Below are 26,071 nucleotides of genomic sequence, written 5' to 3'. Positions count from 1 at the left end.
CGCTTGGTGGAGCGGTCCTTAAGAGTTTTGGCCTTAAACCTATTACAGGCCCTGCAACCCGTCTCGGGGTGGTCTCTGGGTAGGCAAAGGTTGCACGTAGCGTGCTTATCTACCCAAGGGTATTTCTTATTACACTTGGGGCAAAACTGAAAGGGCGTACCCTCCATACGCGCCTGTGGGCAGCGGGCAAGTGTGTGTAGGTAATAAGGTGTCGAGTGTGGAAGTGTACCACCCCCACTCTCCCTACTTGTAGGGCCGAGGCCAGCGGCCCAGGCCCGAGCCGAGGCGGAAGCCTCAAGGCCCAATCCGTCGGGTATTCGACGTTGATCTCCTCCCCGGTTCGGCGTCGAGATGTTGATCGACGAAAGGTTGGCCAAACGGGGCAAATTAGAATTAGTTTAGAGTGAAAATATGGCAAAGCCAGGGAACTCCGATGAAGTGCTTCCGACCAGAATGGCGGAAAAAAACAATCTGGGGATCCTAGACGCGTGAGGGATCATGGGTACAGGGGACGTCACACTAGGGATAGTATTACTGGCACGCCCTGTGTCGACGCCCATTTTTCGACTTCGAAAAACAAACTGTAATACTCCGCAGCTTCCACTAGATGTCGGCCTATGCACAGCATGTGATCTAAGCAGATTCCACAAGCCTCAGAAATATATATATAATATTGACTGTTTATATAGTGCATGCAACAGGCTGGACTGCTTCTTAGCTCCAGGTTCTCGCTCCACATAGCTAAGTGAATTAAACAATACTACAATGTTCAGTGGGTGGGAGGGGCTTGAAGAATCCCATTCTGAATTCTGGGTAGGGGCAGGAAAGGAGGTGATTAGTGCTGTGGGTGCTAGAACCACCCCACAAGTGACCTGTGAACATACACAGTTCAGAATCTGGCAGCCCACGAGTCTTGCCTTCTGACAAGCCTTCCCTTCTCGGATGGGTCGGGAGAGAGGGACGGCACTGAACCGTCCCCATCTCCACTAATCACCTGGCCTGGCACTGACATCCCGATCGCACCGTGCACTGCAGACTACTGCAGTACAAATCAAATATGCTCAGGTCGAGAGAGAGAGGGATGGCACTGAACCGTGCAAAGACATGCCTACAGCAGCTCTGCTGATAAATTAGGCAACTATTAGGCTACTTTGCCTGAATGTATGTAGAAGCCCTGTTGAGAGGCTAATGGTACAATCTGTGCCACCGTAAATATATACAGCACAGCTTCTACCGGTTTCAATTATACCTGCTTGCTGTGGGTGGTCACAAAGGGAGTTGAGTAAAATTCAGACCACATGCCTAGCTATTCCTTGCTCTCTAAGAAATCAAACTATGTACGTTGCCCTTTACTGCACACAAACACATGCAATCTTAAGACAAAAATAAAACACATCTTCATATATAGCAAACTCTTTTCTTTCTCACACATGCCAAACAACTGCTTGCTGCGAGGCTCTTAAACCCAAGGCATTAAATGCAATTGATGTGCTTCTGTTATGAAAAGAAAAAGTATGAACTGCCCATGCTGCTGCAACTGCCTCTATTAAAGCCGATTAAAAGAGGAAAATGAAGAACAAATGCAGTCCTTGTTTAAGACCATTTTAATTTTAAACAATACCACGTGTCCTAAAGCAACGTGAAAAGCATGTTCATGATTCAAAACGCTTTAATAACACAAACCTACAAAATTTAAGCAGTTGAACAAAGTGAACAAAACACAAATTCCTGTGTACATTACTCAGAAGGTGTTAACTTGATAGGATAATTAACCGAGGAGAGTGTTAAAAAATAAATGGACCAGGACTCATTCCAGTTATAAGTAAAGAGTGCATTTGTAAGCTGCTGCTGGCCAGGCTGTCACCAGTGAACTCCATGATTTATGGGGGTGCTGCCATAAATAGCCTGTGTAAGCGGTATGCAAGGAAGAATCAAAAGGACCGTATTGACAAGATTACTGTGTGTAAATAGGCCTAATATGCAATTTATCTGGAGGGCTGAGTGCCCCTATTGTGCACTACCCATGCTATGGACCTCGCCTGCGGTAGAAAACTCACAATAGTTGGGCGAACATGTCCACTGCCACCAGCCATAACTAGGAGATTGTCTATGTGACTAAAATTTCACAGGAGCAGAGAGCATGTGACCCTCTACATAAGGTGGTGTGTGCCAATCTCTCAGACTATAAAGTTTTAGGAGCAATACTAAGGATATCCTTAAGAACTGTAGTTACCTGAGGAGAAGAAAAATAATCTCAAAAGAGGAGCCTAAGTGTCCCCAGCAACACTGCCCATAAGGAGCTATGTGCTGCAATAGAAGAATACAGATGCCTTTAAGAGCTATAGAGAAAAATAGACTCCATAGTACAGGTAAAATACAAAGAATAGAGTTACAAAAGGAACATCCCCTAAGAATGAATGAGTGGAAAAAGGCTCCACTCATTCAGGATTAAAGAAAAAGGTCCCGCAGCAGCTGGCAGTCTCACTAGGAGAGGGGATGAAGCATAACAATGATAAATCTCCCTAAGTCAGTCCACTGGTTGGTCCAGGGACACTTCCGAATGCTCAGAAGGCACAGATCCTCAAGCAGGGGTCAAGACTGTTTTTCCCACTGGTCCAGAGGTCGAAGTATTGATGCTAGGATGGAATCAGACCTGGTGGGAGGATTTTTGGAGGCCACCTTATTATGGTGAACAGTGAAGACACAGAGGTTAGCCATAAACCAATCAAGGCTTACTCTCAGGAAGCGTGTGAGAGTAGTCTAGTGCTAGAATGAGTCCACACAGAGCAACACCATTAATTTCAATTAGACAGTAAGAATACACATACAAATAATAGGCATTTAGTTTACACACTAAGCATATACAATCACAGGTAAGTATTGTCAATCAAAACTATGTAAAACATATATACACATTCACAGATCAGAGTTGCATAATTAGTTATCAGTGTTATACAGGTGAGTAGTTGGATGTAAGGAAAATATGTAAAATAGTCAGAATAAGTACTAGCACAGATTACCTCAATGATATGAAGTCCAACCCAAACATGGTATCAAAAGTCACAAGTTTCAATATTTATCTTCTTCAGGTAAGTATTCAGAAAGGATGCAGTGGGCGCTCGTGGTGATTTGGATGGTTTTTAAAAGTGTATCCAAATTCAGGTAAGTACCTCAACTCTATCCTATTCACCAGGTAAGACCTAGAAAAGGATCCTTAATGCAGTTTCGATGACCAAATACTAGGTCAGAGGGAGTTAGTCAAGGACTGTATGACCTATGTCGCCATAAGGAGACAGGGAGGACAGAAATGATAAGTTACTCACCGTAGTGACTAATGTGCTCCATCGTCTGCAATTTCATCCCCTGCCATGTCAACGTGAACATTCTAACAAAAGCGTTCATCGTTTTTTTTTTTAGGGCGGGGGTTACCCCCTCCAATCCCCCTACCTATTTTTGGCTATTCCCTACCACCCCAACCCCTTATCTACACTTTCCCACAGCCCCTGAAAAATTCAATGAACTTTTTCATTAGAATGTTCACGTTGAAATGGCAGTGGATGAAATTGCCGGCGATGAAAGGACGTACCGTCCATACTCTCCTTTCCTCCATACTGCAAGGGCTTCCCTCGCCAAGGGCGGGAGACAGAACCTTTTTCACCAGATAAAATCTTCCTCCCCTTTAAATTTAGAGGGGTGGCCCTGGGAGCATGCGGTTCCCTGACTCCGCCCACCGGCGCCACTCCTCAGTCCCCTTTGACACATCGACAATATTAACATTGCCTAATGACACCTGTTTTATTAGTGGGGGAGGGGAGAGGACGGTGGGACGTATGGAGGAAAGGGGAATATGGACTAGGAGTACGTTAGTCACTACGGTGAGTAACGTATAATTACTCCTACGTCCTGTCCCTTTTCCCCCATACTGCATGGGCGATTACAAGTGAATGTAGCCCCAGACAGGAGAGGTGACCCTCCTAAGCAAACAAGTTCCTTAGCACTGCCTGCCCAAATGCTGCATCAGACCTGGAGCTGGCATCCAGACAATAGTGCTTGCAAAAGGCCAAAAGGGGTAGCCCAGGTAGCTGCCCTGCTGATGACCTGCCACGGGACGTGTCTTTGAAAAGCCACAGCTGTAGCTTTGGCTCTAATAACGTGGGCATGCATATTTGCCGGAAACAGTTCGTGCTGTCGCTCATATGCCTCGTTGATGGCCGCCACCATCTATCTTGCTATGAATGCTCTGAAGGCTTGATAGCCTGGCCTTGACCCATCGAAGGTGACAAAAAGAGCCTCCGACTTGCAAAAGCTTTTAGTCCTGTCCACGTAGAATTTTAGAGCGTGCCTGACGTCTAGACAGTGCAGAACCATCTGAGCATCATCCTTCGGATCCACAAAGAAAGTTGGTAACACTATCTCCTCATTCAGGTGGAAAGAGGAGACAACCATTGGTAAGAATGCGGGGTGCGTTCCAAGCACCACCTTGTCTTTATGAAAAAGTAGTGTACGGCTCCGAAGCCACCATTGCCTGAATTTCACTGACCCTGCTTGCAGATGTAAGGCCCACCAGTAGGGCTGTGTTAAAGGCGACTAGCTTGATGTCCGCGGACGCCATGGGCTCGAAAGGTTTATGAGCGAGGGCGCCCAAGACCAGGTAAGATCCCACACCGGGTGTGGTTTTTAAATAGGCCGGTAGAGCCTGGTGAGGCCTGCCAGATGTCTTAACCACCAGATAAGAGGAGGGAAATATCCCATCCTCCGAATTCCGGTAGGCTCCGATTGCCGCCAAGTAGGTGCGAAATGTGTCCACCTGTACCCCAGAGTGTGCGAGGTGTGTTGAGAATGATAGTACGTCGTCCAGGGTGCAAGTCAACGGATCGACCGCCTTTGACGAATCGCAGTGGCAGAACCTAGTCCACTTTCATTTGTACTGTCTCCTGGTAGCATCACTCCTGGCATCCTGTATAATGTCTAGGTTGGCATGAGACAGATGTAGGTGCCTTAGTGTGACTTGTTCAGGAACCACGCTGCAAGGGCTAGCTTCTGGGGAGCGGGGTGAATGACCGTGCCTCCCTGCTGTGAGAGTAGGTCAGCTGGGATGCACCGGGGCCTGATCCAACAGGCTGAGTAGCTGCGGGAACCATGGCTTGCGGGCCACCAGAGGGCTATCAGGATGACCTGATCTTTCAGATTACTCTGTGAACCAGGGTAGTGAGTGGAAAGGCATAAGAGTTCATGTTGTCCCATTGTATATGCATGGCGTCGCCCAGAGAGCCCCAGCCCTGTCCCTGCCAGGATGCAAACTGGGGGCACGTCCTGTTGGACCAGGTGGCAGAAAGATCCACCTGAGGATGTCCCCATCTGTTGAAGATCCCCTGAAGGACTTGTTGGTTCCACTGCCACTTGTAGTTGTCCGCACCCAGTCTGCTGAATATGTCCACCTCCATGCTGTTCTCCAGAGCCCATTCCCAGATGCTGATTGCCAAGGAGCATAGGGATGGAGACCTGGTGCCACCCTGCCTGTTGATGTAGTACATGCTGGTGGAACTGTCTGGATGAGGATCATCTAGCCCCTAATCATGGGAAGGAAGGCCTTGAGAGCAGACCAGATAGCCTTCAGCTCTAGCCAATTGATATGGGCCCCCTGTTCCTGGAGAGACAAAACTCAGTGGACGCTGTAACTGTCCAGTGTGGCTCCCCAACCTTCCAAGGAAGAGTCTGTGGTGATGAAAACCTGTGGGGCCAGATGCCTGAAAGGCCTCCCTATGCTCAGGTCGTAGTCCGTGCTCCACCAGACGAGGTCCTGGTGGAGAAATGGAGGAATGCTGACAGGTTCCGCTTCAGAACCCAGCTCCTGATTCCATGAGGCTGCAAAGTGCAGCAGCAATTGTCTAATTTTGAGCCTTGTGTACGGCACTGCCAGTAGACATGCTGCCATGATACCCAAGAGGTGTTGGTACCACCATGCTGAGGTCACTGCTCTGCTGAGAAAATGACCTGTGGCCCTCTTGATGGCTGTGATGCGATCTGGTCCTCCAAGGAAAAATAATCTCCCAGTGCTCGTATCCCAGATGAGGCCCAGGAACATTAGATTTTGCGTAGGCTCCAGCTGTGACTTCTTGAGATTGATGGAAAATCCTGCTTCGTGCAGCATATTCATGAGGGCGGAAGAGGCGTCATCAACCGCCTCTGGGGAACTCGCCCTGACGAGACAGTCGTCTAGGTACGGATAGACATGGTGACTCTGGGCACTGAGCAGGACTGCCACCACATTCATAAGTCTGGTAAAGACCCTGGGGGCTGAATTGAGGCCAAAGGTAGAACCTTTTATTGGAAATGAAAGCCCATAATCCTCAACCTCAGAAAGGACAGATGAGGCTGCCAAATTGGGACATGTAGGTATGCGTCCTTCAGATACAGGAAGCACATCCAGTCTCTCCTGCACAGTGTCTCCGCAATAAGCGCTGGGGTAACCATCTTGATCCTTTGAAGATGGAGGGAGAGGTTCAAGATGGAAAGGTCCAACACAACTCTCAGGCCAGCCTTATTCTTCTTGTGTATTGCGAAAATCCTGTAGTATAAGCCCATAACCCGCTGGGAGGCTTGGACTTCCACTGCCTGTCTCTCTACGAGCGACCGAATTTCTGCCAGCAGAGTTGTTGTCCCAATCTCCGGGAGGGTAGGGGAGTAGAGGGACAAACCGGTAGGCAGTAGCCCGTGGACCCCACTGATAGTATCCAGAGGACCACGAAAATCGCGCACCAAAACTGTGTGTGAAGGGCAAGCCTGTCCCCCACCAGAGACATGTGGACCCGGAGGTGCATGTCATGCCTTCTTTCCCTCTGAGGCTGGGGCTGAAAGAAGTACTTGTTCCCCCGCCTTGTGCTGTTTACACCGGTGCTGACTAGGGGACTGGTCCGACTGCCTCGACCTCTGTTCCTGGAAGCCCCGGAACCCGCCGAAGGCCCGCTCCTTGTCGGAACGCTGACGTGTGTGGCTGTATGACTTGGGCGTGGACTTTGAGGATAAATAGGGATTTTGCAGTCTAGGAACTGTTCTTCTTATCAAGCTCCTCATCAGTGGTGGAATGAAAAAGGTTGCCACCCTTGAATGGAAGGTCCAATTTAAGTTCCTGGATGTCCGGGTTGCACTTAGTAGCCCATAGCCAGGCAGTCCTTCTCATGTGCATGGCAATGCAGATGGCAAGGCCTGAGGGGTCTATGTGCCCAACGGTGGAATCCATGATGTCCTGGGCCACCATTTTAGCTTCTGCCAGCCGCCCCGCCTTGAAACGTGCCAGACTGTGCACTGGAAGTTCAGGAAGGAAGTCGGCTATTTCCCACCAAAGTCTATGATTAACGGCTGCGAGGATGGCATCTGCATTAGACTGACGAAGGTGCAGTGAGGCGTTGGAATAGACCTTCTTTCCATAAGCCTCCAAGATCTTCTCCTTCTTGCCTAGAAGTGCTGAAGACAAAGTAGCCAAGGACGACTGAGGCTTGGAGTAGAGTGAGGCTGCAGCAATCACTGACAAGTGTGTTTGAGGGTGCGCGGACAGCAAGAGTAGATCCGCCTCCAATTGTCTGTACTTGGCATTGAGGCGCCGATTGGTAGGCTGGGCCGAGTGGGGTTTAAGCCATCCCTTTTTGGCCAAGGCGACAGCGTCCTTCTGCATCGGGATTCCCGTTCTAACCGCAAGGGCATAAAGTGAGGACCTCGGCCAGGACCCTCTGCCTTCCTTGGGTTGTGGAAGCCTCAAGTATTCGGCCAAACTTGTGTGTCGTTCATGGAAGGCCTTGGCTGAAGACCGTGTGTCGGGGTCCTCCTCCACATCAGTGTCTACTAGGGTGTCCGGTTGCCCGGAGCCGGTGGAGGAATGCTTGGCACAGAAGGCTGTGGTGTGGAGACCGGAGCCGGAGGCTGCTGTGGAGGCTGGTGTGGAACCACCTGAACTGCAGGAAGCAAGGAAGCTGGAATCGAAGGCTGGGGCTGCGCGGGGGCCTGAGGCGCTGGAGCCATAGGAGGAGTGACTATAGGCACCTGAAGCGGGACTGGAGGCAGCATGTCCCTGATCACATCCTGAAGGATGGCACCCATCTGAGGGGACCTCATTAGCATGAGGAACTTCTCAAAAAAACCTGTCCTCGCAGGCTGGAGGGGTAGTAGGTGGTACTGACTGAGTAGCAGGCTGCTGCTGGGGCCTGTGTGTACTCTGCCTTGCTGGCTGCGAGGTGTATCTGCCCTGCGACGGTGAATGATAAGCTGTAGGCCACGTACCTGGTGAAGACCAGTCCCACCTAGACATTCGTTCTCCTACCTGCTCCCCAAACGGTGGTGGTGTCTGACGAGTGGCCATTTTGTCGGGCTGCATGCCACGTGCCTGCGGGGAGTGAGGAAAGGGAAAACACCTCTCAGTAGGTGCAGCTGATAGTTTGACTTATTAGAGACGTCAGAGATGTGAGGAGAGGAGAGGGTGACTCCATTGTTCTTAGTCTCACAGGTATGAGCAGGAAGAGGGCCCAGAGTGGATGGCCAAAGAGAGGGAGGAAAAGAGGGAGCTGGTGTTCCGATGAGGAGGATCTCAGTCTTACTGGCATTAAGGCAGAGATCATTGGCGGCGCACCATTACCGAATTGCGGCCAGACAATCTGGTATGAGAGAAGGAGAAGAGGTGGCTGAGGGGAGCCTTAAAAAGGGCTGGGTGTCATCAGCATAACACAAAGTCGGAGGAGAAAGTAGCGATGCAGTGCACAAGAGGTGCCAGGTAGTGGATGAAGAGCCAGGGAGAAAGGTTAGACCTCTGGGGAACACCACAAGGTTGTTCCCAATAGTCCAAGGGTCTTTTGAGATCAGGCAAAGGAGCAGGACTTCACCGGGCAAATCATTGGAGTCAATGCTGGTCAGCTGCAGGGATCATCCGCGGGCAGATCTTCTTCATAGAAGTCTTGGTTCCAACAATGATCTGGTGAACAGTTGCAGGAGCCCTCCTTTTAACCAAGATTCAAGCATGGAGCAACCCTAAGCCACTCTCCAAAGGTAAGGATCTGAACAATTCAAACAGTCAGGGGTTGTCCAATCCTGGACAACCACTGCTCATTACATCCATTCAGCAACAGACCTTCGGGGCGCCAGAGGATATGGACTGGTACCAGATAGCCCCAGCCCCATCCTCTGGCTCACACCCACAAAGTCTGTCGTAAAGCCTCAACGTGTTAGGAGACACACTGTGGCCAGCACTGTCCTAGGGGCATATTTATCCAGCAGATGCCACCTCTGTCCCTCCTGTAGGATCATCAGGTGGGGGAAGATGGCATCTGCTGGACGGAAACCTACATTTCGGCAAATGGAGGCCAGAAACTACATTGCCCAGCATCCTGAGCGCCTCCAGGTGTCCCCACGCACCCAAAGCAACAGGATCAGGCACATGGAGCCTGCAAACACGTTTGGGAACGCCCCAGCGTCTGCGCAAGCGCGAATACGGGACGTTTGTTCGCGCTCTGATGTTCCTCCGGGCGGACGCATTCCCTGAAGCTCCGGTTGGGCAGAAAACTCATGCGGGGCCGCGCATCGTCTAAAGAATACATCTTAGGCCCTGCGACACTAAAGATAAGTGTTAATCTAGTGTGAAAGCTGATCGGAAGCAGTGAGTGAAAGCGTGCTTGTTGTTGACATTACGAAAGCAGCCGAGTCGTGAGGAAGCATGGGGCATTGTTGTGAAGTGCTTTGGAACTAAAACTCTCGCGCAGCAGCGCATTGCCTTTACCCTGTGTGGAAACTAATAACGCATCGATGATGCACGGCATGCAGGATAAACTAATTCCAGTCTATTAACCCTTCAAAACACATTACGCTTTGGGCGCGTACTAATGGTGTTTTCTTCTGACAGACGCTGTGTGTTTTCTGTTTCTTCCGGACACTGCTGAATCCGGATTCGAGCACCGGACTTCAAAGCAACAGCCAGAGCCAAGTGTTGCTTGTTTATTTAGCACGCAAGTGCATTCCATGAGGGGAGAATCATAGATGGGAGCGGGGGTTGGTGAAACAGCAAATGTGTTTGCACTGTTACTGGGGACCCAATCTCTCGTTTTATATGTACCAATTATTCACAGTGTGATACTGTTCCGGTCTGGTGTTTATTGGTAATCTGTCTCCCATTCACTGCTCATGTGTGATTCCTCTGCAGGGTGTTTCTTGATAAGTGCTCTGAACTCCTGAATCAGTGTCGGAGGGTCAGAGCAATTCTAAAGATTGGAAGTAACTCAGTGCTTTCCAACTGGGTGAATTGTCTTCCATGTAATGCATTCATTGTGCATATGAGTGAGTGGTAACTACAAGGTTGTTCAATGAGAATGTAATTGAACAAAGTCCTAGGAGTACCCTCAAAGCAAGCAAAAGGTGATATGGAGTTCCAAGGTTCAAGGAACAAGAGCCTAGGAGCATGTTTTCCCTGAATTCCCCTTCCCTGTCCACAAACTCTGCCTAACCCTCTTTCCGGTCTTCCTTCAACCCTCTACCCATCCAATCCGTGGACCCTAACCCTCTTTTCCCCGTGGTGGTTGCGGAGGTCTGTGCACTTTAGTTCCAGACACCAAAATCATTAAGGGGAGGTAGGAGTTTGTGCTGCTTCTGCGCTGGACCAGAGATCTTCAAGACAGTCTGCTTACCCGTGAAACCCATAGCTTTCTCTGGTTAGGGAATTTATATATAAGACATTTCCTGACCTGACAAGGCAGGAAGAAGGCCAAAGAACAATAAAGCCAAAGAACAAGCAAAAAATCTAATGGCATGGCCATTTTAGGGTGCTAGCCGCCTTTAGTAGCCATTTGCGGTAAATGTAAAAGTGCACAGGTAAAATCACATAACATTAAAAAACAAAACACAGCTGCCACAAGCTTCTCTTAGGCGCATTGTCAAAGTAACCCAAAGGGTCTCTGAATAAACTAGACAACAAATACAGCTCCTTCAGCATTGAGAATACTGTAATTACAGTCTCTGCTGCAGTAAAAACCCTGGGTGTGTACTTGAATTCCACTCTATCAATGGAAAGACAAGTCAGTGCCATTTCTTCATCAGCAGCCCTAAAATCATTAATGCAGTGAAACCTCATCTATCTCCAAAAAACTGCCTCAACATCGCGAGAGCCACCATTGGCGCGAAGCTGGATTACTGTAACATCCTTCATCTAGGTACATCTGCCAATAACATTAACACATTGCAAAATAATGCTCTCAGAGAGGCTCTAAGTATCCCTAGGAGAGAGCATATCTCTCAGGCTACGCCCACTGGCTCCCGATCAAAGGGCGCATATTGTTCAAGGCTCTCACCATCACACACAGATGCCTCTCTGAGTCTGCCCCTTCTTACCTAGTGGAACGAATACATCAGGTGCCCTCCCACAGACCAAAATGAGACCAATACTCTCACCAACTCTCAGTCCCTGTGTTCAATAGAGTCAAAGCCGACAGTACCAGCTAAGAAGTGTTAGCCCGAACGCCCTTCCATTCTTACCTGAGAAAGGAAAACTCTCTCATGGCGTTCAGAAAGGCGGTAAAAAGCAAGTTATTCAACTAGATTGTACGTGTTGCCCTGTAACCATGGAACACTCCTACTGTACTGTTTAAAAACCTTAACACTGTCTAATGCGTCTGTTTTAAGCTGTATCTAAGCGAATATACTGTAACAGCGCCACAATGCCCCAGGGCCGCTGTGCGCTTTATACATTTAAATAAATAAATAAAAATAACCAAAAAGTTGTTATATAAAAAGTTATAGGAATACAAAGTATCCTGACTGCACTTCACTGCAAGGTGAAGTGCGCAACTGTAAATATATACAAATATAATTCATGATGAGAGACAATCTCCGAGTACTGGCAGTTTTAGGGACTAGTCAGTTTCCCCACATAAATGCCAATGAGTACTATAATCACTCAACACCGATAGTTTTAGGGACTAATCAGTTTGTCCTCAAGAATTAGCAAAACAGGCAAGGGAAATAAAGCAGAAGGCTTTACTGACCTCAAAAAGGTCAGGACAGGGTTCAAAACAAGCAAAAAGAAGGGGGTTCCATAGAAACCTATGGAGGGTGTAAGAAGAAAATCTTTCTTAACAACAAAACAACAGTAAATGGTCAGAAAAGGCCTAACTCACTCCTTCACCTAAAATGTAGGCCCCATACCTTTTGTTTTTAAAAACGTAAACCAAAAAAAATGATTTAGGAATACCGCTATGTGACAGCACAGAGCGTTCTTTCTAAATCGTACTTTCAGACCCTGCCACGCACACGAGTGCGCACAGGGGCTGACAGGCACGCCAGGACCCAGAAGCGGCCACAAGGGTGGAATGGATAAGTTCATGTGTGCATGTGTGTTTGTGTCGGGTGTTCATGTTTGTGTGTGTGTAATGGTGGGGGGTTTAGGGGGGGATCTAGTCCTGGGAGGAGAGAGAGGCAGTGGGGGCTGAGGGAGGGGGGTTCGGTGGTGAAACCCCCCCAGGTTTTAGCAAATGGGGCAAGAGAGGGTGGGGGCAGAGAAATGTCATTTTTTCGATTTTTGTAGGCCCCCAGAAATCGGCTGAAAAACAAAATCGGTCCTTTTGTTAGGCTACCTACAAAAATTGAAAAAATTAAATAGAACCAGAAAAAAGACCACTGGACAACATTACACACAGTAATGATGACCAGTTAGGATCCTAGGATACCCCAAATAACTTATCACAGGTTTCCTACTACTCTCTAAATACAGTGTTATCCATAGTACACATGTATAAAGATGTAGAACAAAGGGGAACACAATGTCCAACACAACAAGGAGGGCAAGCAAAGTTCAGGATATAGTTTAGTATGATAGTCTCTAGGCCCAAACAGGCACATTACACACCAAGGAGGAAACCAGAACAACACACAGTTAAACAATGTATATCCTATGCAGGAGTTTACTACAAAAATTACTAAATACTAAAATTGCTGGGCTTGGTTGAGGAATCCCAGACAGCATAGGAAGAACCTTAGAAAAATGACACAGTCCAGGTAAGTACCTTGCTGTGTCATTTGTAGGTGTTACAGTGTTGAAACCAGTGCACCACGGGAAACCCTATGAAAAGCCAGGTAAGCCTCAGTTTCTTTCCACAAGCTCCCAGATGAAAGCAATCCACCTCAAGGGACACGAGTGGAGACCCAGAAGAAGTGTACTGTTCTAGAGCCAGTAGCAGAAATGCAGCACAAGATACAGCCCCCAATGTTAACCAAAGGGGAAATACGGTCAAAGGGGCCCTGAAGAACCAGACAACCATAGACCATGGGGTGTCAGAGAGTATAATGAATAACCTACCAACCCAGGGCCCAGAGGTTAGTAAAGTGTTTGCTTCCAGAATGTCGGTTCCCAGAAGGCGAAACAACCCAGAAAGTAACGGCTTCTTTTTAAAATGAAGGATCCGGTCACCCAGGGTTTGGCACCCCAAGCAAACGACAACCCCAATTGCCCAAAAGAAGAACAATCATCTTTCAGAAATGTGGGACCCAGCATCAAGAAATGGAATCAACGACAGGGATGGCTCCAGGACGACAAAGGAACCTGCACACGGCAGCCCCCAACAGCTCGGCAGAGAAACGTGGATGACACACCATCAAAAACACCCTCTGCAGCAGGACAACAGTTGTGACGACCAGACGACCCAGTCAAGCAATTACGGTGGGCTGTTGGGGCCCCAACAACCTTCCTGGTAGTGGCAGCTTCCAAAATCAAGGCCTGTTCCCAGCAAAGGAGGACCACCAGTAGCAAGATGAGAAAAAAAACAGGAAAACCCCCAAACCAGAGTTATTCATTCACCACGTCATCCAGAACTGGTACAGCCAAAAGAGGCCTAAAAATACAGATTAATGGGGAAACGAGTTAGAATCCTCGAGCAGGTAAGCAGACCGGCTTACCTTTCATGAACCCAGACCCCTGAGCACAGGAGCAGGGCTTCCCATAGCCTTCACTCACAGGGGCTGGCTTCTGGCAGCCCACCAATCCCATCAGGGGATTTAAACAAAGGTATTGGCCGCCAGCCAATCCCGTTGGCCTACAAAAGCGCAAAATACACAGCCCCACCTCCACAGGAAATATAGTGGTCTCCCCAGACCCGGGAGTTGCTCTAAACCAGTCCAAACCACCATCGAGGCTGCCATCTTGGGCTAACAAAGAGCCCACAAGCCCACATGGACAGAACAGCCATTTTACAGCCTACCTCATGCTTTCCCTTAACAAAACAACATGGCCGAGAGTACTAATAAAAATACATGTTGGTCACCATAAAGGTATAGTGGCTTACTAATGCGGTAAATCGACTTGCACCCCTAGAGAAGACACAACTAAATATTAGCTGCCACCAGCCTACCCCCTAAAACCAATGTAGGGAGATGACATCAGCCTAGGGCAAATAGGAGGTGGCTGAGGGGCACCCCTTTGACTGGGCACCTTATGGGCGACCCAATACCATATATATTGAGTAAGCTAAAAAGGGAGAAGTACCTCATGCAGTAAGTCAGAAAAAGGAGTCAGACAAAGAGGTGGTATTTCAATGTCTTTATTTAAATAATAAGAAAATACTCTTTCTTTCCCTATACTTAGAGGGGTTGACCTACCTAACTGAACTCTTACTTGGGTGCTTGTCGTCAGGTTGGTTGTCAAACCTAAGAACCAGTCCAAAAACTCTCCAAGTCTGACCCTACCACTAATCAAACGTATTCAGCAAACAGAAATGAAGCTAGGAGTATGAATCCTTTATCCTGGTCCAACTGGTGCAGCCTTGCAGGCTGGTTTTTGATAGTTTCTAGCTAGCTAGAGTTCTTATCAGTTCTTGTAATTCCTTCAAAGGACTTCTCTGGACTTTCTGAAATGTCCAACAGTTATTCTTTCTCGGCGTTTTATATAAATTCCTGGACTCTCCTCATCTTCCTCTTGGCTCTGGCAACAAGGGAAATCACTCCCGTAATGTCCTTGGCTCTTTCCTCAAACTCTCTGATGAGGGAGATTTCTCCCGTAGTCCTGTAGAAGTATTTATCCTGGATAGCGCTTTTGTATTTACTGTAACGAGGGAGATTACTCTGGAGACACTCTTCAGCTTTGATATATTTTCTACAGTTACTGCTGTGAGGGAGATTACTCCCAAGGCACGCTTCACTCTTGGTATCTTTTTGGTTATAACTGTGACAAGGGAGATTACACTCCAGAAATATTCTTTACTCTCGCCCACATCATCCCTCCTGGGTCTCCCGCTAACTTTGTTCTGGAGAAGGCAGGTCACTGGTTCTTCCTGGGGTGTTGGTCTCACACTCTCTGGTCGAATGCTCTTTGCATCTCTCTCTCTCTCTCCGCTTCCCGCTGCACTGCACTGGCTCTGCTAGTTTCTTGACCTTTCGGTATCAGCGTAGTTCAAGAACACCCGGTCCACCTCTCTGAGATCATGCCCTCGGCTTCTCTCCAGCTTCTGCATAGGTCAGGTCTTGGTCTGCTTACGGAGTGCTCTGTCGACCGAGGACCAGCTTCTCCTGTTCACTTCCTCGTTCCCAGGTTTGCATCTCCCAGGGCTGGTAGGCTTCATACCGGGTTCTCTTCTCATGGACTCCCTTCTTGCTTTTCATGTCCTGTAGCTGGGTCCTCCCCAGCGGAGTGCCATAGTCTTTCTTTGATGTCAGTATGTGAGTATTATTCATGCCTTCATGGGGCCACCTCTTCGCAGTACTGTTTAGACTTGGAAAAGGAGTAGTTTGCATCACTCATTCAAGCTTCCTCTTCTCAGTACTTTTGGGAGTTGCCTTATTAGCACCCTGTATGTTCTTCCTAGACTTGGTAGCATTAAGGTATAAGTGAGAAATAGTATTGCTTTCCGGTTGGTTCGTGGAGGACCTAAAGGATTTCTTGGTCTCAAAGGAAAGTGGGGGGAATAGGGAGGTAAGGGAATTCCATCACGAAACAGGAGTCCTCCGTGAGGTCCCGCATTCCGGCACTCCTAGGTGGATTGTTGCGTAGCAGGCTCACCTCCCTAGCCTCATCAGGAAGGGCTCGCCTCTGGGGAGAAGTGGCAGGACCCCATGAATCGGCACACTCTGTCCACCAAAATGAATTAAAAACCCTCAAAAGTAAATAGGGGGAAAAACAAAAATAGTAGGGATCCTATAAAATTAGACTACAGAACCCCAAAAATGGAACGGGAACACTGAAACAGTCAGAAGTTGCATTGCAGCAGGAATCAGCATACTCTGCATTACTGTGGAAATAATTACCGGAAATTATTTTGAGAGGAATAGAGGGCAGCACTGATCGATCTATGCATTGTTTGTGTGATAAATTATCTCAGGAATTAAAATGTTTGGGGGAGTGGGGAATAACCAATAGCCTGTGGACCTCTGGGGCTTGGCCAAAGTGCACAGAGGTGGGATCTGATCAGCCAGGCAGGGAGATTTGGGTCTTTCGTAATAAACAGTGGAGTCAGTCGAAGATCATGGCTAATGGCCAGTGGACCCCAAGGCTGTAGACCCTGAAGAAATGTTAGCACAACAAAAACACTTGAAATTCAGTGGAAAATCTTTACTTAAGAAAGAGGGAAGTTGATCTGGTTTATCGCATCAAAACCCTTGAAATCCAGTCGGTTTGGAAAGTGATGACCATCTTAACTCAACATCCCACAGTTGAAAAGCCCATAAGCACATAGATGTCATCGCAGAAGGGATCCACAATGAGGTACAAAATGATATCATGGGGACATCAACAGATAATCTTTACTCTCAATGAATATCTTGCCAGCCCAATATCAGTGACCCACCCTGAAAATCCCCTGTCCACAGGTCTTTCAAAGTATGCCATTAACATTTGATAATTCCCCTATAAGATGAGTTGGGGGAACAAGGTAAACACCAACCATGCACAGAATCGCTGAAATATAAATGTAAACACCCCTCATTTACCAACACCTATATGGATCTTCCGGAAGCAAACAACGCACGCTTCAATACGTAAGTGGGGCGTGCGAAGCGAGGGAATAATGAGAGTGGAACCCCAAACGGACAGAAGAAGGTGCATGAACCATTCTCCCACAACTGGTGAATGCTGCTGGCAGCTGAACATGCCCAGCAGAACTTTCAAGATGGCATACAGCATAGAAAAACGTGGATCACATGGGTGAGAACAATTTAGCAATTAATAAATGGGAAGTGACTCAATTAAAAGGCATTTAAAAATCTGTTGGGGGATCATCAATCCCAAACTAAGAAATAAACCACTGACAAGCCCTACCAATTCACAGGACTGATGCTGAAGACAACTTAGTCAGTATAAAAGGGGCCAAGAAAGGCCCCTCAACATGGCATCTGGAGTATAGGCCACATCAAGCGGAAGTGTTTCTAACAGCTTAATGCAGGGTTCAGAAGAGTGTCAGTCAAGCACTGATACAAGGGTATCCGGTTGGCAACATGGCCGGGAGGAGAACTGGTAAAGTAAATGCTAAATAATACACATTGTGGTGGACCTGACAAATGGAATTCTGAACTCAGATCATGGTGAGTCCAGAAATATTGAATGCTGGACCCCTGAGCCCCGGTCACGGAGAGACTTGTCAATATGGATTCCGATTCCCAGGTCGGGGTGAGCATGATCAGTTGAGAGCTGGTAATCTAGGTCCTAAAGGAAGACCCATATTCAAGGTACCTGTATTAAAGGAGGACAACCTAGTTGGGTTGCAACGGTCTAGAAGAGACCAGTCGGGCTGAGCACTAGAGACTGGAATAAAGTGCAGCAGCTTAGCAGGAGAGGCTGAGAGTCCAAGCAGGAAGAAAAGGAGACAAAGATGAAGTCTGATCAGTTGGCTGATAAGTAACGGATTTGGGAAATGTAGGAAGGGTCATAGTGAAAACAGTAAAGATCCTTTGTGGTCTTATGTATAAATTCTGGAAGAGCCATCACATGAGAAGTTTTTTTTTTTTTTAATAGACAGACTATGGTATGACCTTAGCATTACAGGATAGAAGACCTGTTTTCTTGGCTAATCCTTGGAAAATGTATGGTTTAGCTTAGGGATTAGCCACATGAACTTTCTGTTGGCCACATGGTTTGCACATTGTGTTATAGATTAGGGAGTCCGTGGAAGGACAAGGACGTTCCGGCATGGAACTTTAGCATGTCTCCACAACCACGCTAATTATTTACTTTGATGGGGCTCCAGTCACAGCCCACTCCCTCCGTTTGAAGGGTTAGTCCCCGCCATCGCCTCTCCTCGTGCTGACCCTTTTTTTCAAGGCGGTGCTCCTGCTTTGCCGCCATTGCCTCTGCTCCAACCGCCCCTCTCACCGGCATTCTCTTCTTCTGCTGGCCCCCTCTCAGTTGTGAGTATCTGCCCACCCCTTCTTACCTGTTACTCCTCCCCCATTAACTCCCCTCTCTGTCCCCTAACAGACTTTCCCTATCCTATCACCAACACTGACCTACATCAATTCCTGCACCGTGCTTTGCAGCATGGTCAAGACCTGCGCGACAAACCTGTCATGCTATAGTCCCATGCTGCAAAAATGGGGCGGGAGGGACATATAACCACAAGGACTTCAAAGATTAGGTTAAACCCTTATGATTTAGAAATATGCCACTGAAGGTGCTGGAGACTGAAAGAATCCTTCACTTTCTGCGACTCCTGTCCTGACCCCATTTAGATTTGGACATCCATTTTCGCTTTCAGAGAAAATAAGAGACCCATAGGTGTTTATCCAACCCCTACCCTGAAAAACACATCAATAAAACTTGTATGTTTAAATACAAACTTTTATTGTCCCTTTTGTCATTGCTCAACCTCCCTACAATAAACAAACATCCATCCACAAAGTTATCTGTACCAATGAGTCGAAGAGAGAAGATTGTGTTAGTAAACAGACTTGTCTACTCACTGGCTGCACAGTCGAGGGCAGTTAGCTGGTGAACGGATGGCACTGCCTAGTCTCCCACGGCGGCTGCACAAGAAGTCTCCCTTCTTGCTGCTGTTGATCTGCCACTCGCAATATGGATCCTGTTAAAGGAGGAAGATATTGAGAAAGCGTGATCATCGAGGGGGGTATCATAAGGTATTATCTGAAGAGTTTAGAATCATTGCTGAACCTTCACACATTACCAGCTACAAACAAATGTATCCATCAGACCCATCATCTCTCTGCATGCTCATCACACTTAATGAGCTCTCTGCACTCAATCACAATCATCTCTGTGCCGTCCTTACAGTAATACCCAATCAGTACTGTTATTGCTACTCTTCAACCCTATGTGGTATTTTTTTCACCTTCTGAGCTCACAGTCCATCTTTCACCTAACAATATGCATACAACACAAATGTCTACAAAAGATTTTCAGTGAGACTTGCTTGGGGAAACGATGCCCAGGTCTTACCTGATGTCACCCTAAATGAGAAACAGAAGTAGTGTACTGTTTCAGGAATTATTAGTAAGAACTGACAAGTCTCATTTTCTCTGAACACAGACTGTTTGATTTCTATAGCCTAGACAGAGTATATAGATCTGGTTATGAGAGATTATAGGTTATGTTTTATAGAGCACACAAACACCAGGTGACAAATAAGGGAAGATGTAGCCGGCTGAGTGAAAAGGTCAGTAAGCTGATCTTGTCAGGCAGGGAAAGACATGCCCAGATTTGCCACGGCCAGATGCCAACCAGAGGAGAGCAGGATAAAATAACCTCCAGAAAACAGGAATTAGTGGATTGTTCAGGTAGGTAACAGGAGGGGGAGGTAGTAGACCAAGAGACCAGCATGGGGAAGGACAGTGCAGAACAATATGGAGGTGAATTGTAAAGCAAGTGAGGTAATGCAATTGCAAGTGGTGCTGCATTGCGAGCGTGCATTAAAGATTAGCAAGTGTGAATAGGAGACCGAGTGTAGGGAGTGAATGTGAGTGAAAGCGGGTTATCTGAGAAGAAGGTGGGGTGGAGTTGTAGTATTGTGGAGGAAGGAGTAGTTGGGCGGTGTGGTGAAGGGCGTAGTAGTAGTGCAGAGGAGGGAATAGTAGTGTGAAGGAGGGAAGAGTAACATCATCGGCTGAAGGCAAGGCATAGGAGTGAGAATTATTGGAGGGACAGTGGAAGACGACACATGGGCTAGAAGTAGTGAAGGTGGATGGAGTTGTATGAGGGATAGTAGTAAGAGGGGAACATCAAGAGACAGAGACTGAGAGGAGCATGTGGGCGTGATAGGAAGAAGACCGAATCAGCTCGCTTGTCTGAAAGGCAGACCCTATAATCCCTTATTAGTCAAATAACCTAACAGAACCTAGACAGTAGTGAGACACCTGCAGTATATACCAACCTGGGGAGAAGGGTTAACTGGGTTAAAGAGGATTGGTGCTTTTTAGATGAGTGAGAGGGGGGGGGGGGCAGCCCTGAGAAACCCTTCAATATAAACCCTTCAACATTCTCCGAGACTCAGAGCGTTCCTTGAGCCACCTGTGGCAACTGGTTTAAGAGAGATTGCTAACAAATCTGATAATCAAATAGATGTATGCAAGGTCATTTGCAGAGACTTTTGAAAGCCATGTGCTGATCGGTCACATTGAACCTTATCGGTCACGTTGAACAAAAGAGAAAGTTTGTCCAACAGCTCTACTGCCTGAACAGGTGAACTACAGCCACCAGCTCTAGGTAACTTGAATTGTTCCACTGCAGTAATAGAGCTCGATGGAAAGAGTTAAGACGTTAAAGTGTAGTGAACTAGCTTATCGCTAAGAAACATCAGAGTTGTATAATCATTTACAGTGAGAATCTACAACAGACTAAAGCGATAGTAAGAATTCCTGAAACTGTCTAATTCAGAATTCTATTAATTAGTGCTGCAAAGGATTGAGGCTGTGAATGAGGAACTGGGTCTCACTGTATTAGTTAAGACATGTTCAAGCCTGGGCTGTGCGTCCTTGATAACTTCTGTGACCTTTGCTATGACAGACAGGCCCTTTCCCCTCTAGAATATAAGAGGATACTCCCACTTTCTCCCCTCCAACAAGCAGCAAGGACTAGGAGGAGTATGTCTACACACAGTTTCAGAGGTTGGGTGGCTCTATTGAGGCATGCCTATTTGCAGAGCAGCAATACTATGCCAGTCTCTACAAAAGAAGAGTGCCCTAAGCAGATTGAAGCACGGCAGGCCCCAAAAGTAGATTGAATAGCCTCCCCCACAATCTTAACCCTAATGGCATCTCACAGTCCTCTGGCGAGGGCTTAGGGAGATCAACCTGTTAGTTGCAGGCATGGTTTCTCTTACACAAAGTTGACTCTACCAGTGCTAGCTAGGCAAAGAAGATGAGACTTCACTCTCAGATGGGAGATGGATGGCAATAAGACGGTTGATATAAACAGAAAGTCCACACAGTACACAAAATAAAATATACTTTTTTTTTTACTCAAAAGTTGTGCATAAAATATATTTCTACATTATAGGCAAGTACTATATTTAGAGACAGAGGATGGAAACAGTGTGGAAGCACCTTTAGAATACCAAACAACAGAAATAAAATGTTGCTTTCAGGAAAACAGTTCAATACTTTACACAAGTTGAGAATTATTTTCAAAGTTTCTCCAATGAAAGAAACTGACTACGTCAATAGGCAGCATCAGTGTATGGGTTAGCACTGTCAAAAGGATTCCACGACTCTGCGCCACATGTATTTACTGTACGAGTGTTTCTTGTGCAGTAAATACATCAGAGCGCTTTCCCTCTCTGCCCAGATCCACCATAACCCTTCCCACCACCTGCCTCAGGTTCCCATGAAGAGGGGTTTCATCCACCTTCACCGCACCCGTTAATCCTGGCACTTTTCACTGCAGCTCTGTTTCCATGCCATTCATTTACCACCTCCACCCACTAAACGCCCCCTACCCACCCTTATTTATCCATTCCCCACCCACCTACCAGGAAGCCCAATGTCCTCCTTTCCTCCCTGCCCAGTAACACACACTCCCCACACCTCTCCCAGTCTGTGCTGTGCGCTGCTGCGATGCAAGTGCTGTGTGATAAACAGCTGCGTTGCACTTGCAGTAGAGGCAATCTTTGGGCTGGTGGCTTAGAAGAACCACACCAGAGGAAATACATACCAAGATTTGATATGGAAGAGGCCCAAGAAAGACGACTGCAGCAGTGGTTCAGTAACCCAGAGGCAGAGCATTGAGGTCTAATGCAAAGGGGAAAAGTCTGCAGGTGAAGCACTTAGGGAAAGAATAAGAATGGCACAACAACAAATCCAACCAAAAGGGAAGACAAACCTCTCCAATGATAGGCAGAAAGGCAGAGCAGTTTAGCTTAAGTTTGGGGGGTTGGAGGGATTGGTGGGTCAGTTCAGTTAGACAGGTAATCAAAGAAAACAACCCACACTAGTGTACTGAAAAAAGATACACTTTATTAAATTCACACATCTCTTATTAGCTCAAAATAGGCACTTTAAGTACACAACACATGATGAAATCAGTGTACGTTTGTTCATTTATTAATTAAAGTGCATTTATGGTTAAACATAAAATCTTCAACACTGTACACAATTGGTTAAAAATAAACAAGCATCATTAAATTAATAATTTAAAATTACGATTACTGCAATAATTAAGCTTATTTCTTGACCACATAGGCAACGTGACTAGAAAACCTTAGATTTCAACATAAAAGCATGATGTACAAAATGACTGAAAAAATTGAACCGGTGGTCTAAAAAAGAAACAATACACCATCAAATGTTTTAATTTTTCTAACAGATTTCCTTCTTTACACAGACAAGTTCTGTCACCATGGTATTTTGTTTCTCAAAACCAATCTTTCTAAGCAATCTAGCAAATTCATCGTAAATCTCACAAAATGTCTATGCATCTCTTAGTTAAGAAACAAAACTATAATATACTATAATCAGGTATTGTTAAAAGGATAATGCCACACTCAATTTGAAATATATCTATAATCTTGTAAATAAGGCCACAACAAAATAACACCCATACATGAAAGGCATGACAAGTTGCGTTAATCAAAACATTTTGCAGAAAAATGGATAGGAGTTTTTTAAAATACAGAATGCCAGTAGCCACACAGCCTACAAGCCGTTATAAACAATGTCTAGATGACTACATGCTTAAATGCTGTGATTAAAGTGCTTAAAAACTGAAGTAGTAACTGTAACATGGAAAAGCAACAAGAGTTCACATTTACTAAATTGACAAAGAACTTGATTATAAAAAGTACTTGCAAGAAAGAAATTATGGACAACTAAATTGGCAAGAAGCTACATTTGAGGGCGAACAAAGTATAACAAGCTAGAGGTACTCAGAAGAATTATGTTGTTATGTAATTCAGCAATAATAAAGTGTTGAAATATGTGATTACGTATTTGGCCCTGAAGAAGCGTACACACTCAGCCTCATTAATAGTTGGCTGGTATCAAGGCAGTAATACCACAGAGATACCACCGAATGGTATTTCCATTACCACCACTTGGTCCAGCTGTATTACCACTAGCGGTATTACCACAGGATGTATTACTATCGGATTACAAGTGGTGGTAGGCAATGTTAGTCCCTATTAATTGGAAATCATATGACTCCATGGGGATTTCGGCATTAGTAACACCAGCAGTATTACCACCGGCCATAATACTGCCAATTTGGTACATCTTTCTAGGTCAGTTAATGATTGAGGTGTTTCTATTCTATTAATAGGATGCAATACCGTGTCTTTGCTGTTGATATCAGAACCTTTGCTTTTCATCGACACCAATGTCTTGTTAACACTTTTAAAATGATTAAATGTTCCCTTTTATAAATAAGTCTCCCAATTTTCTACATTCACCATGAACTCAACTCCATTCCAACTCACCAGTTAAGGGGCTAGGGAGGGATCCTTAACCCAGATTCCACACCAAAGGACAGGTCTGAGTGATTTAGGGCCAGGACTTTACACCCTTATAATCCCATGTGAGACAGGGACAGCAAAAGGTATGCAGCCTAGCCCAGCTGGCTGAAAGTTCCCTGGAGATCACTTGTGGCGGTTGCAGAATCCGTTGCAGGCTTGTTATTCTGTTGACTCCTTTTGCGAGGGTCATATAGGCAGAAGAGGTTTCTTTTGGTCAGTCGAGGTGCTTAGGAATTGGTGCCAGACCGTTTCCAGTAACAAAGGTGAAGACCTTTGCAGGTCAGACGGCAATGGGACTCCTCTACGACATGAAGATGACAAGTTTCAACAGAGGTCAAAATGGTCGGGCGGTGAAAGGCAATATTCCAGCTGTGAATAGAGGAGCAGGCCCAGTACAGCTTCTCTTGGAGTGAGAAAGCTGACCATGCAGGAGCAGGCTACTTGTGGCACAAGCTGAAGATCTGAAAAGTTCCACAGCGCTGTTCGGAACAGCGAGTGCTACAGTGAGACAGCCCAGGAGAATGCTAGTCAGTACAGCGATTGGTCCAGGGTCACTTCCAAAGGCTCGACAGGCATGGATCCTCGAGCAGTGGTCGAGACTGGTTGTTCCCACCAGTACAAGGGCGGAGGCACCAACAAAGTACTTCTTGAGATCTGGAGAGCAGGGCTTCATCGGGACAACAGTGGAGTCGATGGTGGTCATCTGCAGCGGTCGTCTTCAGGTAGTGAGCAAGTTGCTCTTCTTCATAGAGGACGTGGCACTAACAATGAGCTGATGAACAGTGCCAGGAACCCTTCTTTTATCCAAGATTCAGGCTGGGAGCAAGCCCAAGCTTGCTAATGGTAAGGATCTGCGCCATTCAAACTGGCAGTGGCTATCCCCTCATGGACTCATCCAAAAATCTGCACAGCAACAGACATTCAGGAACCAGGGATGTGGATTGGGCAGTCCCGGACCCTTCGTCTGGCCACACACATTAACCGCCCCATAGCCTGTGAAAGCCACAGCTTTCTCGAGGAAAAGGACTTCCAAACAAGTAATTTCCTGACCTGATATGGCAGAAAGAAGGCAAAAGAACAATATGACCAAAGAACAAGCAAAAAGCCTTGTGGCATGGCCATTTTAGGGTGATATGATATGGTAAGTCATTTATAACGTGCTTGTACGCAAGTGTTTCAGGGTGCTAGCCACCTTTAGAACCCATCTGTGGTAAATGCAAATCTGCAGGGGGAAAATCTCAGCTTGTTTTAGGCACATTGTAAAAGTAACAAAAAAGCAATTTTTTGACTCCAAGGTGGCCGCCGGCATCCAAAGATGCTTTCCACCAGCCCGAAAGCTATCCCTACCCACCTGAGAGCTGTGGAGGGGAGATGAGAGGCACGACACCCTGCAGGGCAAGTGGGGTGCTTCGGCAACGAGGACAAAAGACAGAAGCACAGCTGTGGGGGAAGGGCAGAGTCCGCGCCCTGCCAGAGTCTCTGAGAGCAGGCACCCAAAGGAGCAAAGACATTGGCGAAGCTTCTGTGAGCGAGTAGCCTGCCGGCGGCACCCCGGACAGGGCAGGACTGACTCCGATGGCCGGTCCAAAGGCAGAGTGATCAGCAGACCAGGGAGGCGGCGGTGACAAAGCCTGGAAGGAGCGGGTAACTGGAGGCGGGTGGGAATACCCTTAGCCACCCATGTCCCTGCCGAGAGAAGAGCAGAGACTCTGGTGCAGAGCCGTGAGAGTCAGAGCCCCGAGCTGGGACTCTCAAAGGGTATTGGGTTCCAAGGCAGCTGAAGGACACAACCCCCGGAGGAGTGAAGTGGTAGCAAGCATCCGCCTGCGGTGCAGACCCCTCAGGAAGACCAGTATGAAGAACCGCAGACGGACAGAGCACCCCTCATGAGATTATGAGAAGTGGAAGGCAGGATGGGGGGCATGGTGAGGAATCGGAACGCCGGGCGTGGTTCAGTGCCCCGTGGAGCCGTAGTGGAGCTGACCCCTGGGAGGTCAAGAGGAACCCTGGAAAACCAAGGGTAAAAAGGTTTGGGCAGACCTTGAAATCAGCAGAGGCCACGATACTGAAGGTGAGACGGGCCTGTGGGGTGACATTGAGTGACTGGCACCAGTCGAGAAGCGGCTGGGCCCCACATGGCTAATTGAGGAACGGGAGGTCGGGGCCCC

General features: G+C 47.1%; 1 protein-coding gene across 1 annotated transcript in view; it reads right to left on the bottom strand.

Moving 5' to 3' along the window:
* The window catches only part of MEGF8 (multiple EGF like domains 8), a 1,665,761-nt gene that overhangs the window by 1,019,241 nt on the left and 620,449 nt on the right, over positions 1-26,071 (bottom strand). The window contains exon 18 of the mRNA XM_069640964.1: positions 18,907-19,025. Coding sequence (XP_069497065.1) covers positions 18,907-19,025 — 119 coding nt within the window. The remainder of the gene's footprint in view (positions 1-18,906; positions 19,026-26,071) is intronic.

Source organism: Ambystoma mexicanum, chromosome 1q (genome assembly GCF_040938575.1).
Source record: "Ambystoma mexicanum isolate Mex_15411 chromosome 1q, UKY_AmexF1_1, whole genome shotgun sequence".
NCBI classification, from domain to species: domain Eukaryota; kingdom Metazoa; phylum Chordata; class Amphibia; order Caudata; family Ambystomatidae; genus Ambystoma; species Ambystoma mexicanum.
The sequence above is the reverse complement of the archived record's forward strand: the minus strand, read 5'-3'. Positions and strand labels throughout refer to the sequence as shown.